The following is a 16,035-nucleotide window of genomic DNA, read 5'->3' on the forward strand; positions in this document are numbered from 1 at the left end:
CTTGACTGAGCTGGTGCGGCGCAGCTCCGGTCGGTGCTGGCGGACGGACGGACTCACGGACGGACGGAGGGTCACCGGACGGACCGGGCTCCTGCTGAACGCCGGCGGACCTGATTGAAGACGGGACCGTTCACGCAGGTAAGACGCTGTCTCCACCTGCGCGCGTGTGAGGACCCGCCGCTGATGTCATCACTGAGGATGGCAGATGGCTGCTGTAGTACTGCTGGCACCTGCATGTGGTATTATTACTGTGAGAAGATGCAGTACTCGGCCTGCTCGGTAGTACTGGTCGCAGTACTGGGAGTACTCGATATTAGGCTTTTACAGTAACTGGATCAATAAACAGCAGCTCAGCGGTGACCAGTAGATGCTACTGGTGGGAAAGTAACACTGAGGTATTACTGCTAATACTTCTACTTCACCTAGTCTCAGAGAAATATTATATTTATTATTGTGTTCTTACTGCAGTACTTGTTTTAAAGCTTCATGTGATTACTACATCCTGTAATCACTGGATAAATAATTGTTATCATTGAAGAAGAGAAGTAAAGAGTACACAGTGATACTTATTAAATTGGATAAGTACATTTCTCTGATAATACGTCTGTATTTTTACTTCGTTTTGATTCCGGATGTTTACTCTACTCTGGTCCTGCTACTGAGTACTTCTTTCACCTCTGTTAAGGGAGGTATTAGTTATTAGTATATGATTGATTTATTGACTTAATTCAACTTTTACTCAAGTAGAATCTTGAATGCAGGATTTGTATTGTGTATTTCTACCTTGTGGTAAGCATGTAGCAGTATTTAAGCGTCTGAGTACTTCATGGTACTTTGCAGAGATGGAAGAAGTACTCACAGCTTTTACAACCTTTAGTAATTTTATAAACAGTTTACAAATACTTTCTTTCGATTAAAGGTCCTGCGTTCAAAACAGTTTCTCAAGTAGGAATACCTAAAAATAAGTCAAAATACACTTAAAATATCCAAAGTAAAAGTACTCATAATGCAGAACAACATATAATGATAGATAATAATCATGTGTTCAAGCTGCAGCTGGTCCTTTTAGTCACTTTATATTCTGCTGGTTAGTCTCAACTTATCCTCCAACAATAATAACGTTAAATCAGACTTTATTTGTTGATTATATTTCGTATCATTAATCTGAATCAGGCTACTTTCTTTGTTCCCGTAGGTGGATTTGTTTTGCAGTAGATGAGTCATCCTCACAGTTTAGAAACAACACAGGCAGCAGATAATAAAATTACTGAGGGCTCCAATCATCACTAAAATAAATAAACGGCGCTTCTGGATCATCTGTGCACTTTCTGAGTGACGGCCACAGGAACACGCTTTGTTCTGCACTTAAGGACTTAAAACCTTCATCTAGAAGGAAGAAGTCATCCGCTGTAGCTGTGTGGTGTTTAGGGACGCCGCGATAATCTGGGACTCGCCAAGTTTCTGTTCTTTAAGGAAACGTTTCCAAACGTGACACCAGAGACTAAAGGCTCAGGAAACCTTTGCTGGTGTTTTGAGTTAATCAGCTGATCAGAGCTCTGCTCAGGTCGACGTTTCTGTTTTATAAACTCTTTACTCTAAGACATTTTGAGATGCTGGAGTTTTGATTTCCAGAAGCTGAAATCTTCAAGATTAAAACAAAAAAAATGTTTCAGTTTAGGTGTAATGAATCTAGAAAATATTGACTTAAATTACGGGACAAAAAAATGAACCTAGTAGACGTAGAAACTCACAGAACATCTAAGTACTCGAGTAAAGTACAGCACTTGCAGCAGCAGAGTTTGTGCAGCTGATGTTCCTCTCAGAGGCGACTCTCCGGTACAGCTGCAACCATTAACCGGTTAGCTGTCAACAATTAAATGATTGGGCAACTCTTTTGATAATTAATTAATCGTTTTGAGTCATTTTATAAAAAGAAACGACGTCCAAATTCTCTGATTCCAGCTTCTTACATGTGAATATTTTCTGGTGTAATTTGTCCAGTATGAAAGTTCTTTGAGTTGTGGACGAAACAAGACGTCCTCTCTGACATTTTCTGAACCAAACTGATGGATTAATCATGAAAATGATCCAGCTACTGAATAACTTTTAAAGTTATTTTTAAGGAGATCTCGTTCCGACAGGAAGTCGGAGTCGCACTGATGGTTTGAGATGAGATTTGTTGAGAAGAAAAATAAGGAATAGCGACAGACTTGTGCAATAAAAAGTTCCATCCTTTGCTTTCTTGATGCGCAGCAGCGGTGGAAGATGCTTTTACTGAAATAAAAGTACTAATACCACACTGTACAAGTAAAAGTCCTGCACTTAAAAACCTTACTCAAGTAACAGTAAATGTGTTTTTAGCTAAATGTACTTCACAAGACTGAATTCACGACACTGTATGAAGTGTGTGGGCTCCTGGGAAAATACAGTCTCATACTGTTGGCATGTAGTGTGTTAGTAAACAAACACACAGTCAGTAATTTAGTTGGCAACAAGGATGGTAGACAAAGGATGTAATTTATTTGTAACTGCAATGAGAAAATGTGTTTTTGAAGAAAGGAAGGAAGAAATATTTCAGGATTTCAGACAGTATGTGGATGAAGTGTGTGAAACCTCAGGCCAGGCAAATCGACTAAATGGGAAAGGTGTGACGACATACCCCGCTCTCCCCTACTCAAGTTGCAGTAAATGTTCTTCTGTTACATCTGATGTTTCTGGATTGATATTCCTGCTGCATTAATGTGTGTGTTGCATTTTACTGCTGTAGATGTTTTTACTCCTTTATATCCTGCTGGGTAGTTTAATCTGCAGCAGTGCATCATGGCCTTTAAGTTTGTGGCGTAAGATCAGTGCATCTGTGAAGCTGTGACAGACGTCCTGTTGACCTGCGTCTGAGATGTCGTGACGAAGTGAGACTGAATTGTGGTTTCAGAGGGAAATTATTTCCTATGTTTTGCATATGTTTCATTGACGAGGACGCCGCTGCGGCGGACAAGGTCTCGCCCTCAGCAGCCAGACCGGCACACATGGTCAGATATCAGGTCATGTTCAGGTTTACACTGGCAAACATCTCCTCTGTTGTCATATGACTCGAGTATTTTGTAGTATTTTAAGAACATATCTTTACATGTGAATAGAGCAGCAGTGGCGTGTGGAGGCCGACATGTTAAAATAATACAGAAAGTTTGGATAGTTAGACATAAAAGGATCGCAGTTTGACAAAATCCTAACTCAAGGTCCACTTTGCTTTCAACCGCATCACATCGTCTTCGGTTGACATGCGAGTTCAGCAGCTGTACTGATCTGGTTTCATCTTTACATTAAACAGTCTGACATTTGGGAAACAGAGTCCATCTTGACTGAGTTTGAGCACCGATCATCATCATCGATGGAAACACAGTCCACTTCCTCTCATCTTGGCGGAGTCTTTGCGCTGACAGCTCAGAACATGGACCATCTTCCGAGGGCTTGCTTCCGGGATGTTGATGAGGCAGGTCTCTGCAAAGATGTGGGCACAACAGTCTCTAATTTTTGTTGCTTGACCAACATGAGTCCCATTTTGTCCAGAACGGACCTTTAGGATCAGGATTAAGTCAAATATGGCTCATATCCCGGCTCGCTTTCCTCTCCTCTGAGCGACTGCTGCACCCGCGGTGGCGCCTGGTCCTCTTGTTTGGGCCGGGCGGATCGTGGTCAGTTGTTCTTTAATCCAAAAACCCCGTCTTTTTTTCCCTCTGACACCAGTTTCTGGAATAAAGCTGCGGAAACCAGTCAGTATCTGGTGTCGCTGTCTGCCATCTGCCCTGTACAGTGAAAACCGGGATTCATCCGTGAAGAGAACGCCTCTCCAAACTGCCAGACGCCATCGGATGTGAGCATTTGCCCACTCAAGTCGATTATGACGACGAACTGCAGTCAGGATGAGACCCCGATGAGGACGACGAGCATGCAGATGAGCTTCCCTGAGATTGGATGTAGCGCCAAATTCTCTGAAACACCTTTGGAGCTTATGGTGAAGAAATGAACATTCAAGGGCAACAGCTCTGGTGGACATTCCTGCAGTCAGCATCCCTCAAAACTTGCAACTTGCAACAACAGCTTAAGGCCTTTTATTGTGGCCAGCCTACGGCCTTTTATTGTGGCCAGCCTACGGCCTTTTAATTGTGGCCAGCCTACGGCCTTTTATTGTGGCCAGCCTAAGGCCTTTTATTGTGGCCAGCCTACGGCCTTTTATTGTGGCCAGCCTACGGCCTTTTATTGTGGCCAGCCTACGGCCTTTTAATTGTGGCCAGCCTAAGGCCTTTTATTGTGGCCAGCCTAAGGCCTTTTATTGTGGCCAGCCTAAAGCACACCTGTGCAGTTCCCATGCTGTCTGATCAGCATCTTGATATGCCACACCTGTGAGGTGGATGGATTATTCTACAGAGGAGAAGTGCTCACTGACACAGATTTTGACAGATTTGTGAACAGTAATTGAGAGAAAGAGGCCTTTTGTGAACATAAAGGACGTCTTAGATCTTTGAGTTCAGCTCATGATGAATGGGGGCGAAAACAAAAGTGTTGCCTTTTGTAATTTTGTTCAGTGTAGTAAAAATACACCTTGCCCGGTGTAGAACCTGGGCTGTCATGATGAAGAAGAAGGTGACCGAAAGCACGAGAGCAGACACGATCAGACTAAATGGATGGATCATTTTTAGCCATGCTAGCACCGTTAACCTGTGGTTGGCAATCAGGTGTTCCATCACTTTGATCAAGACCGACTTCTGCAGACTTCAGGATCAGAATTTTCTCTGTGCGTCTTCACCTTCTCTCTGTTTGACGGCTTGAAAATGGATGCAGCTCCGTAACGATTCGCTTTCTCTTTGATTTAAAAGGACTGGAAACCCTAAAAAGTTGTGTTTTCATTAGCGCTGAAGCCGGCGTGTTCTCTGCTGGCTCTCTGAAGAGCTTATGGGCCGTCCATGAAGTTTAACAAGGAGTGGAATCAAAAGTGTTCCCGTTACAGCAAGCAGCCTGCGTCTCCCTGAGGCGCCGCCTGATTTAATCAGCCAGGTGGGGCTCCTTTGAGAGGGAACCAACGGCCCTCTCCACGGACACCAGGAGGAGGAGGAGTACCTGCTGTCAGATGGAGGGAGGGAGACCGGGCCTACATATGTTTTACTTTGGCAGCTGTGGTTAATTTTCCACTTTCGGTCCCTCTGTGTGTCACAGACATGTCTGCACAGGTGGAGTCGGCTACCTGCCGACATCCTCCCGATGAGGATCTGTGTGTCGCTTTGCCTCCTAAACACCGCTACGACTAAATACTTCTATAAAATGTATTTATGTGATTTGTGGTGCCCTCTGGTCTCTTCAGTCTTTGTTATGATGGGACAAACCATGAGATTTGCATGAGCTCCTGACGCTGAGCCTGCGGTGTCATAATGTGCCCGAGGTAATATTTAAATCAGTTTCGTTAGTCCCCGGCTTGCATCTCCTGAATGCAAAGGGTAAAAGAAATTGTCATGATGATGATCCTTTGCAGATTAGTTACTTGTGGTTGCTACTTTGTCTGTGCTGGACTACGGTGATTTTGTTTTTATAAGCTTACCTCTGCACAGCTTAATCTCTGACTCACCACCGTGAGTTATCCTCTCAGGTAGGATGGCCTGCTCCGTCTTTGGTACACCTTTATTTATTTATTTATATATAAAAGCAGGTCTTGGTCTACTGCCACCCTACCTATGTGTTGTTATCACGCAGAAAAGTACTGCTGAAGGACATAAAGGACTTCTTTATGCTCTCTGTGCCAAAGACCCGCACAGAAGCTGGAAAAAGGGTGTTGGTGTAATCTGCACCCTCAGCTTGGAAAACGTTGCAAAAGGACTTGAAAGCCAATGAATTAATCTTGTTAAATGCTTTTAAATCCTAAATGAAAGAATTAGAGGCAGACTCCTTAATATGTAAATGTTTTTAAATTGTTGATCCTTGTGTGTTTATCTGTCTGTGTGTTTTATTTTACATGCTGCTGCCAGCTCACCCTTGCACACGAGCTTATTAGTCTCAATGGGACTCTTCCAGCTAAATAAAGGTTATAATAATTATAAGTAATCTAAAGCGACCGTCCCCTCGTCACAGCCAGCTGCTGCTTCTCTCTCTGTGTAAATACAGCTGTAAATAAAATACCTTGCTGACCGCTGTATGTACAGATGTTGTGTATACTGTGTTTCCTGAACAGCTGTTAAACCAGTAGGAGCTGCAATAACACATAAATAAATAAATAAATAAATAAAGTAATAAACTAAAAATGCTGCTAATACAAGTAAAAACATTTACAAAATGTAAGTAATAAAGTACTGACATGTAAAAGTATGTAAGCATAATGAACATGAAGTAGTAAAAGTACTTAATGCAACACAATTCAATTTCAGTTCATCTTTATTGGCATGAATGTAAAACAACATCATTGCCAGAGCTACAAATAAACTGGCTGGCGTCGGCGGGGGGGAAACCTACGAAACCTACATTCCTAAAGTTTAAAGAGAGAGAGCTCTTTCCTCTGGACACGGATCCATTTCATAACAAAACCAGGTTTTCGGGGGGTTTTGACCTCTGACTTTGAGGAAAAACCGCCCTGAATTCAGCCGCCGAGGAGACGAGGAGCACAAACACTTGATGCGAGCAGCCTCTTTTCATGCCGTCGTCATGGCAACAGAGGAGAGAAGATCTTCGCCGCTGCCATGTGTGGCGTTCAGCACGTGTTCGATCCAAGTGTGTGGGGGGGTCTCTGCAGCTCATCGAGTCCCTTCAACCAATCAGAGCCGTCCCTCAAGTGACATCTGACTGATAGACTGTGGTACCAGTGCAGTACAAGTACTCGTCTCTGTAATGAGAGGGTTCACTGTAGTCACCGAGCGCAGGACTGATCTTAGTACTCAATCTAGTATCAACCCCACATCTAGACCTGTAGCAGCTCCACTACTACTACCAGTACAATCATAGTATTACCTGTAGAATATACTGCAGTACATCCTGGTACTAACCTTAGTGCTAAATCTATAACTCAACCCCAGTATTTACTCTGATAATGTTAACTCCACCTGTAGCACCAGTTCCAGTGTCAACTCTAATAATATTATAATAATAATAATGTAGAGATTTAAAAGCACCTTTTAATACACAAAATACAGATTAAACTGATAAAAAAAGTTTTTTATATGAGACTTTTAAAAGGAAGAAGGAGGAAAATAATAAAAGGTTAAAAAAGGTAAAATAAATACAGTAAAACAGAATATTAAGAATATAATAATAAGAATAATAATAATAATTAAATTAAATGTGAATCCAAATCTCTTTGTTTGCCAAATGGATTTTGTATCTTGGAGATACAGCACAATAAAAATAAAGTGACAGGGTAAAGTTAAAGTAAAAGAAGCCTTAACATGAAAATAATCATAAATAAGAAAATGTATACAAGTGAAGTACCTGAATAAATACGCAAGTTAAATAATAATATATACCACACTGCTGCATATTGCACAGACTCGGAGAGACGGTGGGTTCATAGTAAAGAATACTGTGTGGATGTGTGTGTTTGTTTAACTGTTTATTTTCATCCGTTAATGTCCAAAAAAAATGTGTAAAATGCTGAAGTTAACTAATCCAAACCGCTCCTTATGCCCGACCAACAATCCAAAACCTGAAGTTTTACAGGTGCAAACATTTTCCAAAAACTACGGTTTCACTAATTCGCCTGTAGTGTACGCAAATACTGTGGAAAACTAAATTTTCTTCTGTAATTTAATTCCAAAAATGAAGTCTTCATATTCATCGGTTATAATGACATACGAGCCACGTCTGCCACAAATATGAAGCCATGCGGCAGCCGTCCCTGTGGATTTACTGATGGAATAATGTGTTTTGGACTAAATATTTTCGTCTGGACCTTTGACAACATAACAGTTTTTGTTGGAACATATTTGATCGGTCGTTTAAGTTACTGTCGCGTCAGTTTTGCTTGTACTGGCTGGTCTATCTTGAAATGGTTTGCATTGGTGGAATCACAAGGATTTTAGCTTTCAAACGGTGGATCACATGAGTATGAAGTTAACAGAGCAGCTGTGCGCACAGACCGAAAGCTGCCGCCAGGACCTGACGGCCTGTGGGCGGGACACTGGAATGTTAAGAGGTTAATAAACAACAGCCACATGAAGAAATGAAGAGCTACATGATGTCTCATACTCCTGTAATACAGTATTTATATCTAGTGCATCAAGTGTGACCACTGACAGATACAACGACAATCTAAGTCTCTCTGTTTCTGCACCACAGTCCATCATAAACCACCTTAAACATGAAGTTTACAAAGGCATTGGCTGGTGAGGATCAGGGCTCCTCTCGCTTTGCTTAATTATATAAGCAATCTGCAAATATTACCAAAATGTCTTTTTGAATTTTTTGTAATACAACAGAAACACAAAGTAGAACTGACTGACTGACTGCCATAATTTCAGCTTGTGGTAAAACGGTGCAACGTTTTAATGGGCATTTAGCATGTGAAAGTATAAATTACATATTTGTGTGCACAGTGGGAAGCAATATCCAGTAAGTTTTTTTTAATGCAAATTCTTAAAGTATTCATTATTGGTCACTTAATAGACACACGGTCTTGTTATCACCATTAGCAGTAAAAAGAAATACATGTTTTCCACCAGGGCAGTAAAATGTGAAGTTTAGCTGCTGAACTGAGCTTCCCTGCTGGTTCATTACCAATAATATTCATCAGCTGTTTGTCTCAGGAAGGTAAAGGCGCATTTCTGTCCACGTAACAAAGCCATAACAGAGGCTGGAGAAGAACTACATGAAATTACAATCCAACTACATATTTTTTCTACCAGTGCAGTAAAAGTTTAGCTGCTGATCTGAGCTCCGATGCCGGAAGCTGCCTTTTATTCCCAATTAGTGATCAGCTGATTGTCTCAGGAATGTAACAAAACCAAAACAGAGCGCTGGAGAGAGAGTCACTACATGAAATTAATCCAACTTACATATTTTACACCACAAGCCAAAGCACAGCGCTGGAGAATAAACCAATCCAACCAACCTACATAATTTTTCTACCAGGGCAGTAAAAGTTTAGCTGGCTGATGCTTCCATGCTCTAAGCTAACGTTACGTCTTTATTGCCAATTAACGTTACTGATCAGCTGAATGTCTCGCTAACGTAACCGCCGAAGCCAACCGAAAGGCTGGAGAATAAGTAGGCGACATGAAATTAATGCAACTACATACTGACAGGGGAAAGACCTCACAGAGATTATAGCCAGCTTCTAGCTGAAGCTATCAGACAAGTTTTCATTTGCATCGTTAAAGTCCGACAAACTTAAGTTAATTACCTGTCAGCAGCGCTTTGAAAACATCTGTCCCACATTATAGTCTTCCATCTGGGAAAATCCACAACATACGTGATTTCTGCCGTCAGCTGTCTGCATCTGTCCCGACTCCGTCTGGCTTCATGGTAGAAAGATCCACAGACTGTCGTGCTAAATAACACGTGTTCTCCCTCATTTGTCCAAATGTCACTTCTCTTCTTACCTCTAATAAACCAGAAGACTACTCAGAGACCGTTTATAATTAATATTATTAATTCCTCTTCTTCTTTTAAGGACACATTTAATGTAGTGACGGGCGTCTACACTGCCGGAATTATACAAGTAGAAGAAGAAGCCGTGATGACGTAACGCGCCGTTTGTCCGTTGTCGGCTATTGTAAAGAAAAATGACAACAGCGACCTCCATGGAAGGGGGCGCCTGCGGTTATGTAGATATAAATGTCTCATTCTGAGGTAATAAGAACATAACGGTTCATTATGTGAGGTCTTTACACACCACTGAGAACGTAGTTATGGATCATATATTGCATTTCTGTCAATATATATCCAAATATTACACACTGGACCTTTAATGTACGCACTCTGGAAACGTTGAAGACCTAATTAAATCTCTAAATTTAAATTAATCTCTGTCTGGTTCAGTGAAGTTCAAATGAACTTTTCTAGGATATTCAAATTTTTTGAGATGCACGTGCGTCTCTGTGTTTATATGTGTGAATATACTAGGGCTGACTGTCAATCTTACAGTCGAAGCTTCGCAGCGAAACAAAGATCACGCCATTTTGGCGATATGGGGGTGCTCAACGTCTGATTTTACATAGAACTACCAGTTTTCTCTCAATAAGTTAATAAACAGCCTGTTACAATATACATTTCAACATTTAATGCTGTAAATAAACATGTAAAAAGAAAAAATCTTTCAATAAATATTTTTAAAGTGCATGAATAAATCCCAAATTGTTACCCTAACCCTGGGTCATCAGTGCTCATGTGTAGGCGGAGCCTGTGTGAGAGACGGAGCTCCAGTTTCACTGGTGTTGTGCCGAGTTGTTCGCAGCTCACAGGACGTTCAGATAATTTATCACTGTTGATGAACCACACAAAGAATATTGTATCGTGTTTTTAAACAGCCGGCTACTTGAAGTAGACCCACGAGGAACCGCGACGTGCAGGCAGCTGTCGGCAGCACAGCATGCACGCAAAACTCACAAAAAATTAAACTTTTCACTTCAATTAAATACAAGACGTCCTGAGATTTTGTTAAATAAACCAACTAAACACCTCAGAGCTGTTTGAGGAGGCACATTAACACCTTTTTAAATAAATAATTAAACAAATGAATTGTATAACAGCAACTCTAGTTTCATCTCTAACTGTAATACCAACACCAGTTTTAGTACTAATCGGTTAAGAGCCTTAGCACTAACTCTAAAGTACATTTACTCAAGTTTACACAAATTTGAGGTACTTGTACTTTACTTGAGTGTTTTCTTTTCATGCCACTTTATACTTCTACTCCACTTTTTACAGCTGGAGTTACTCATTTTATTTATATTTATATGTATGTATGAATGATTCTTCTTTGTTATAAGTTAAATATCCCAACACTTTATAAAAGTGCAGCTGAAACGATTGGTCCATTAATCAACTAATGGACTGACAGAAACATTTGATGGTTTCAGCTTCTCTCGTGTGAGGATTTGCTGCTTTTCCTCTGAATGATTGTAAAATACTGTAATGTTTGTTAATACCGTTGAGGTTTGAACTTGTTGTGATCTGTGAAAGTTTCACTTTGGTCTCCCGTCTCATCACCACGTGTTTACTTTGTTATCTCCCTGGATGTTGGTCACACCTCCTACATTTAGAGCTCGTTGTCTGATGCTGCGTCCCTCCTCCTCCCTCTCAATCCTTCGGTTCAGCCTTTCAGGACGGTGTAAATGTAACTTACCTCTGTGGACCCGGGGTGAAGAATAAATCTGTTCGGGTGATTTCAAACAGAAATATTCCAGTTGTCTTTTTAACGTTGTTGTTCTGACCTTCCAGGTCAGTCACGATGATGTCGGAGACTTTGGAGCAGAGTGACGACGTCCTGCCCCTCCACGAGGTGGAGCCCCACAAGGAGGACGACGGACACTGCCCCCTGCCTTTCAGGTCAGTAACGGCAGTTTAGCTACAAACAGAGCAACGTGACCTGAACTTTTATTTGCAGGATTATGAACATTTTCTGTCTGTGAGAAAAAGTAAAATGGCCGCCCGACAATCCTTTTCAGTTTAAAAATGTTTGATTTTTTTGTCTGTATATATCCACAGGACAGAGATCAGTAGATGAACAAGAGTGTCAGTGTTTCAGGAATATAAAAACCATTCACATTTAACCCTTACGGTATTAATGGGATAAATTCCTTGGGGAAGAAGTAAGAGGTAACGAATAGTGCAATCAGCTGTAAGGAGACAGAAGAAGAAGAGCACAGGAAGTGATGTCAGAGGTCAGAGGTGTTATCAGAGGAAGCGTTCTCTGCAGAGTTTTCAGGAGCTTCTTGAAGTCAGAGAGAGACGCCCCTGCTCTGATGGCATGTGGTAGCTCGTTCCACCATCGTGGTGTCACAGATGAGAACAGGGACTGAGGTCGCTTTGTGTGAAGGGATGGCAGAGCCAGGCGGCGTTCGTTGGAGGAGCGCTGTGGCCCAGAAGGAACTTATGGAGTTTAGATAGATGGTGCAGAGCCAGTGGTCACTCTGTATGCAGCATCAGGGACTTGGATTGGATTCTGGAGGCCCCGGGGAGCCAGTGGAGGTCACAGAGTAATGGAGGGACATGAGTCATTTTGGGCTGATCAGAAACCAGACGTGATGCTGCGTTCTGAACCATTTGTAGGGGTTTCACCGCACAAGCTGGAAGAGCTGCTAGGAAGCAGAGAGGTAACCACAGCCTGTACCAGGAGCTGGGTGGCGTACTGAGTGAGGTAGGGCCTGATTCTCCTTATGATGTATGGAGCAAAGCGGCACGACCGAGAGACAGTAGCAACGTGGTCTGAAAAGGACAGCTGGTCATCAGTCATTAAGTTTCTCACCACCCTGGTTGGAGTGATGGTTGAGGAGTCAGTGTTCAGTTTGATGTTATGGTGGATAGATTGCTTGGCTGGAATGACCAAGAGTTCAGTCTTAGAGAGGTTTAGTTGAAGGTGGCGAGACTTCATCCATGCAGATTTGTCCAATAGACAGTCCGTGATCAGGGGTCATCTGGCGGGAAGGATAGGTAGAGTTGCGTATCGTCTGCGTAGCAGTGGTAAGAGAAGCTCTGCGAGCGAATGAGTGTAAACTGAGAAGAGAAGTGGCCTGAGAACCGAGCATAGAACAAGTTTTAGTAAAATATATTGCTAAAGCAGCATGAAAAAATGAACATTAATGTTCTTGCTTCTGTTTGCGTTTTGGAGCTGCAGTTCCCATGCTGCTTTGGGGGATTTAAACAGGAATTGTAATGTTGCCATGCATCCAGTGAGGTAAGCTGTGGGCTACAAGTGAAGCCATGTTTTGTTTAGCCTATATTTGTTCACATTTAGTAAGGCTGCAACTAACGATTAATTTCATTTTCATTGACTAATCTGCCGATTATTTTCATGATTTGTCGACTAATCGTTTAGTCTATAAAATGTCAAGAAATTGTGAAAAATGCTTATTCTAATTGTCCATGGTACAAAGCTGCTTCTTTTGTCCAACCAACAGTTCACAATGCAAAGACTCTTCCTTCACTGTCATAAATGACTAAAATAGCAGCAATTTCTTACATGTAACCAGCAAATGTTTAGAGACCTATTGTGCTTTACCACATTTTATGACTTATCTTCACTGTTACTATGTTGGATGTTCATGTAAAACATGGCCAAAGCTTCAAAAAATGAGGTTAAAGTATTTAAAAGAAATCCCTGTCAGCAAAAACCTCAGATTTCCTCCTGTTCTGAACGCTCTGTTTTCAACTGCTTTTTCTACCAACGGCTCCTTAATACGTAATAAGGAGCCATTGTTCCATATATGGTCATGTGCTCAGTCTGCCTGTTCTGCCCAGCAACATAACAACAGCCTGGTAACATGCTTCAGTTCTTGGCCAATCAGAAGACAGTGGGCTTTGCCTTAAAGAGACAGGAGCATCTACAGCTTGTTTCAGACAGAGGCTGAAATGAAGGCCTACAGGAAGAATCAGTATGAGAAAATATTTTATTATTTTTTTAACTTTCAATCATGCAAAGCTGCCATACAGGAGTCACAGAACTACAAAATAGGACAGGAAAACAGTATAATAGGTCTCCTTTAACATTTTTGCTTAAAGAAATGACTGTAACGATTAATTGATTATCAAAATAGCCATCGATTCCTTTTCTTTCGATCAACTAATCGATTAATTGTTGCAGCTCTAACATTTAGTCAAACTGTCTTCATTTAAAGTAGCTGAATTAGCTATTAGCTGCTCCTGCTAGCTGTTCCTGTTAGCAGTTAGCATGAATGTACAGACAGCTATCACAAGATAACTGTGACACTGAAGAAACATTGAAGAGTCTCAGGCGTGTTCTGCAGCGTCTGTTGTCTCTTAAGTGGATTTATGAGACATTTCTTCAAAAATGAAAGTCAGCGAGGAGTCGCAGTGAATCTAAAAATATGTGTGCATCAGGTGTTATGACTCAAAGAAGTAGGAGTATGATTTCTGATCCAAAAAACTTTCAAAGCAGCTTAATCAGCTCCATGATCTGTGTGTCGCAGCCACGGCAGTCAAATCAGCTAAACTACAATAACACCTGAAAGCACCTGTCCCCGTCACCACACACAGTGTCTTTTTATTATCTGTTTGTTGTTGTTGTTGTTGGCAGCTACACTTCACTTATGTTTATGCACATGAGGACTATTCATGGCAGGAGCAAACACAGCTAAAAAACAAGCTAGACGCCGTCTGGTGTACGGCTCGCCCACAGATGTTGTGTCTAAAAGCAGACTTTGGGTTATTAAATACTTCCTGGCGCGTGTGCATGTTGTTAACATCACCGCAGAGGAGAAGCAGCGCTCAGTTCTGATCTGAGGAAGCGGGAGCGGTCAGCCGGCAGGTGGAAACCTCTTGGCAGCTGCTGGATGTGGACGCGGCGCACAGCTGGAGTACAAATGAATCCAGATGTTGTGGACAGACCACACTAAAGAAGCCGCCGGAGACGCGATTATACACGATAACAAGTGTGAACGAGCGTCGTGATTCCAGATCCCTCCTCCTCATAATCAGCCAGCTCCCTCATTAGTGCTGTGTGTATGTGTGCGTTTGGCAGGCGATGAAAGCTGAGGAGACGTGCAGGACGGACAATACACAGAGAGGGAAAGCCTCACTGTCTCTCTCGCTGCTCTGTTATTCCTGTCACGTACAAAACAAGCTGCAGAATCAGAGGCTGTGGTCATGTGTTTGCCTGCAGCACGTGCAGTCGGCTCACGTTTCCAGGCAGCAGAGCTCGGAGAGAGAGACAGAGGGGCTGATGGGAAGAAAACCCAAACAACAGCCACTAAAGGACGAAGCAAACTCCTGATAGATGACGAAAGAAGAAAATATAAACATTATGGTGCAGACATTTTAAAGTCAGTATGTACCTAAGGCTGGGCGATAAATCAATAATGATTGTCAGAGCCATTAAGAAAACGTGGTCAATCTTTTGGATTATTTCATATTCGAATTAATTTTCTTTTATGTTAATATAACATAAAATATTACCAAGTGAAACACTTGGTAATATTTTATGTTTGTGTCAGACAGATGTCATTAGTAGCTGTGCATCAGGTGTTACGACTAAATAAAACGTCGGATATTTTTCTGCCTCCTTGCCTCACTGGATTATACAGTTTTGCCCTCTTTGGAAAGCACGAGTCAGAAACTTTATGTCCTGCGATAGTGGCAAAAGAAGTTTTAAAAGTTGCCACTACAATGCTAATTATCGCAATATAATTTTCCTCTATAACAACATAACAAATCTTCAATATATTGTCACTAAAAGTTTTCAGATTTAATTCAACAGCATATTTATATTAGGATATTAGGAAGATATTAGGAAAAGGGAACGGTTGGCTGGGAACAACTTTCCCGCTTGAAACACATTTCTGAGGACCACTCTCTGTTTTTCAAAGATCATCAGGTTCATGCGACTGGTTTTGTTTCTGTTTTGAACCCAGACGTCTTGTTTATTACAGCCATGTGTAACATCAATTACTGACGTAACGACGCTCGCCGTCGCCTGGTTTATTCGCTCCAAACCAGCTGATGGAAACGTACAGATTTCACAGTTTCTTTTTTTTTCTTTTTTGCGACATTTTAGTACACTTAAAATTCGCATGATAATTAGATGGAAACATGGCTTATGTAAATCCTTAGTCGGGGACAGCCCTAGTGACTTCACGCCATCTTGAGTCCAAAACAGATGAAGCGCCGCTGCGTTGCACCGTTCACTTGAATTGAACCTGCTCCGTCAGAGTGAATGTTTGGTTTGCACACAGACGAGAGTGGTTCACATATGACTTTAGGATAAACCGTGTGAACTTATTGTCCCAGGCGCACAGCTGGAGTACAGGTGAATCCAGATGTTGTGTAGCGTCCACATGCTGAGTCGGCGTGCTTGTTGATGCAGGACGGCTGCCGGAGACTCTGTTA

At 41.8% G+C, this 16,035-nt stretch overlaps 1 protein-coding gene across 2 annotated transcripts in view; it reads left to right on the forward strand.

The window, feature by feature from the left end:
* LOC119894283 (GRAM domain-containing protein 2A-like) overlaps positions 1 to 16,035 on the forward strand; it is a 42,132-nt gene continuing 26,097 nt past the window's right edge. The window contains exons 1-2 of one of the 2 annotated variants that reach the window (XM_038706952.1): positions 1 to 138; positions 11,413 to 11,520. In XM_038706952.1, the coding sequence (XP_038562880.1) occupies positions 11,423 to 11,520 (98 nt within the window). In that variant the 5' untranslated portion in view covers positions 1 to 138; positions 11,413 to 11,422. Of the gene's footprint in view, positions 139 to 229; positions 396 to 11,412; positions 11,521 to 16,035 lie in introns of those variants that run through there. The other variant, XM_038706954.1, reaches the window with a different exon arrangement.

Source organism: Micropterus salmoides, unplaced genomic scaffold (genome assembly GCF_014851395.1).
Source record: "Micropterus salmoides isolate LMB-PRFRI ecotype aquatic unplaced genomic scaffold, ASM1485139v1 Ms_hic_scaffold_8, whole genome shotgun sequence".
Taxonomy (NCBI): Eukaryota; Metazoa; Chordata; class Actinopteri; order Centrarchiformes; family Centrarchidae; genus Micropterus; species Micropterus salmoides.